At 46.2% G+C, this 3179-nt stretch overlaps 1 protein-coding gene across 1 annotated transcript; it reads left to right on the top strand.

Annotated features, from left to right (window-relative positions):
- Nucleotides 1-762: 762 nt before the first annotated feature.
- T265_12683 (hypothetical protein) lies at nt 763-1761 on the top strand (the record flags this gene model as incomplete). Its single annotated transcript, XM_009164946.1, has 1 exon — nt 763-1761. A coding segment is annotated over one exon (999 nt), but the record flags the coding sequence as incomplete, so codon positions are not given.
- Nucleotides 1762-3179: the final 1418 nt, after the last annotated feature.

Raw genomic sequence — 3179 nt, 5'->3', positions numbered from 1 at the left:
CCTTCAATGCGTAGCTCCTTTTCCAACCATCCCCCACTAGACAGCCCACCGACAGTGCTGGATTTATGCACCAATTTATCAGCTCCCGCCTGCAACGCGCAGCCACCTACCCCTCCCCCCCAAAGTCAAAGAACTGCTCTCTCTCCCCCCAAACCATCGGTGAACGAAACTGCGGCAGCTACAACCACTGTACGAGGAGTACGCGGTTATTACAGCTGACAATGATGATATTACAGCTCTTCCGCTGCGCACCTCTAGTGATTCAGAGGCTGTTGTGTTGGGATGTGCAAGATTCTGTGTCGTCCTAGGTCACCGGGCGGAAAAATCCTTGCGTGATTGGGTATCCGTTGATATTCGCCCATGCATGGTTCGTCTGGCAACGTCTGTGAAGCATTCTCACAAGCGGGAAGTTGGTCGATTACGTGTGTCTGCTTACGCCCCAAGCGAATGTAGCTTCGACGTTGTCGAAGGCAGGTTTTACGACAACCTGAGTGCTCTGCAAAATATGGCTGCGAACCGATATCAGTGGCGTTCTTGTTGCCGGTTTCTATCCAGACTGCCTGAATGAGTGTCTGGAGGTTTAGGCAAATCGGAATTATTGTAGTACGTTAGCACTAAGTCCCTTCCCCATCCACCTTTATTTTTTTCACAATAAATCAGATTATTTTGCAGATATCATATGTGTCCCCTTTTTTTCCACAATCCTTCCTTATTCCGTTACCTTTCAGCTTATCTGGTGTACTCAACTAGTCAGGCCTTAATATGAAGCAAGCTGCGATTCGTAAGTTCAATTCCATTCGGTCTCCACCACTGGAACCAAGAGAACCTGGTTTGGCGAAGAAATCGGTTCCTGGACCTACGAGCCCAATGCATTTCATCAGCCTTCTGCTCTTTTCCACCTTCCGACGTCCCATGTCTGTCAACACAATGACCAAAGCGGGCGTGTATTTATGCATCGCCGCAGGAGTTTCACTGTTTTTCGACTTCGTTCACATGCCACCGTCGTACTTTTCAAATAAGTACAATTTACTCAATCAAATTTTTGTAAAATGGGGTTGGGGTTGGACTTGTTGTGGTTTGACCACTTTCGTGATTTTCTCTTCATTTGTCTATACCGGCGGTAATATACAGCTCATACGGGCGCACCTTTTGAGGACGGTAGTCGGTACAGCCTTCTGGTACATCATAACTGGATTCATTAACTTCATACATGATGCAACTGGACATTGCCATCCAGCTAGTTTACTCTTGGCCTCAGGTGAACGTCCTCATCGCCGTACACTGTGTCATCGCGTCGGTGGTGTATGGCTAGGGTTCGACGTATCGGGGCACTGTTTTCTATTGGTTATGTGCAGCTTGTGGATTATGGAAGAGGTCAAGTGTATGCAGTATTGGTCACGGCTTGCAGATATTTTAAAACCGTATGATACACATTTGGATGCCGACAATTTGCATGCAGCGCTTTCCAGACGTGTCACTGTGAATGAAATCAAAGTAATGCGTTCTGCCTTCTGTCGATTAACCGGTTCGATTCGTTTTCTGTTTTCCTTCGTCTCCTTTTTGTGCATCTTATGGGACATCATGTTCGTTGTCACGGTGGTTTACTTTCACACTATGCCCACAAAACTGCTGGGCACTGTGCTCGGTGTCTCCTGCTGGTTCATCGCATACCGTGTGGTCTTCCCGTGTACGAAGAATGGAAAGTGGTTCGGTTTTGCTCCAGGAATGCCAGGAGAAAGTCCACTAGAGTTTATGCCCCGATGATGCAGTACCTCCTCAATGCTTCTTTGGACCACAAATGCAAACAGAACCGCATGTGTCAGCGATACTATTTCCTTCGTAGTGATCTTGTTTTGTATACCTCAGTTGTTACTTCTCCCCTGTACACATATTTGCTCTTTCCTAGTCACTCAGTTTTTTTTTGTTGAATGACCAGGGATTTCGTTTTCGTGGTCAAGGGCTCCACAAGCCGGTGATGGCTGTTTATCGTGTTTAAAAGGCACATATAACTTGAACCCTGCTGACTTAGCTACCAAGTGCAGTCTTATTTTCCAGTCAGTGATTTTGATTCACAATAGGATGTTGCTACCTGTTAGCTAGGCTGGGTTCGGCTCCTGTGATTCACAAATTCTCACTGAATCTCGGGCCAAAACGTTTACCACAGTGAATGGACTGGAATCGCAGTCTATCTAACCCTTTAACTGTGTTGCTCATGACGTTTTATATTTTTGTCTAATTTTCGTTGGATTCAACATCTGTTCCGTACAGTGCAGAACCACCTCACACAACTTTACAGTGGTCACTGCTGGGTGGTAACCTGAAATCACCCTAAACAATGAACCATCATAAGGCTACCTACCTGATGCGTGATAGCTTTTGTTATTGGGATTGACTGAATTGTATGCCACATACTATAAATTGCAAGTTCGGACAGTATACTGGAAACATGGTGGGAGTTGGATGTTTGGAAAAACGAGTATCGTTTTCTGCGTCCCGCTGGAATACTCCCAACTAGTTCAATACCATGTAGCCTCTACGAAGAAATCCCTCGGTAATTTGTCATGGTGGTATTCCTATTAAAGTAATAGGGCGGGTATCAGGTGCTATAGCCTGACTGACAGCTAAGGGTTATCCATGCTTCCTAATCATCGCCGGTGAGAATGCGAATAAAACCGGGCGCTTACATCCAAATTCCAAAGGTCATGCTTGTGTTGTCATCCAACATTTGACATTATCTGCCGCCTTAATGATCACAGTTAGCTTTGCAGAGACTAAAGGCGCATCCTCGAACAAAAGACCAGGTGGTGCTAGAGCGTCACGTGCCAAAATTCTCACCATTCCGTGGAATATCTCATGTACAACACCCACCATGCCCTAAATCTTACAGCCTCTCCCTGGGTGCCAAGCGTCTCATTGGTCACCAACTTTTTGAGCCACAATAAGAGCTGCCGGTCCTACAACCATAACAGACAGCATACTATCAGTGTTCAACACCAGTTCTTCGCTCAGCGGTCGAAAATAACTGCGATGAACTTGGGTACCTTAACGGATGTCGGAATCCAGTGCATTACTTTCTGCAGCCCGCATAGCTACGAAGTTTAAATGAGCCGTCTCTCTAAAGTACGGTTAGTTGTCTCCGATCCGACGTAGCTGAAGTTTTCAGGCGTCCGTGTCGAAAT

This window comes from Opisthorchis viverrini, assembly GCF_000715545.1.
Source record: "Opisthorchis viverrini unplaced genomic scaffold opera_v5_10, whole genome shotgun sequence".
Classification (NCBI taxonomy): Eukaryota; Metazoa; Platyhelminthes; class Trematoda; order Opisthorchiida; family Opisthorchiidae; genus Opisthorchis; species Opisthorchis viverrini.
This window is presented reverse-complemented; position numbering and strand designations above follow the sequence as displayed.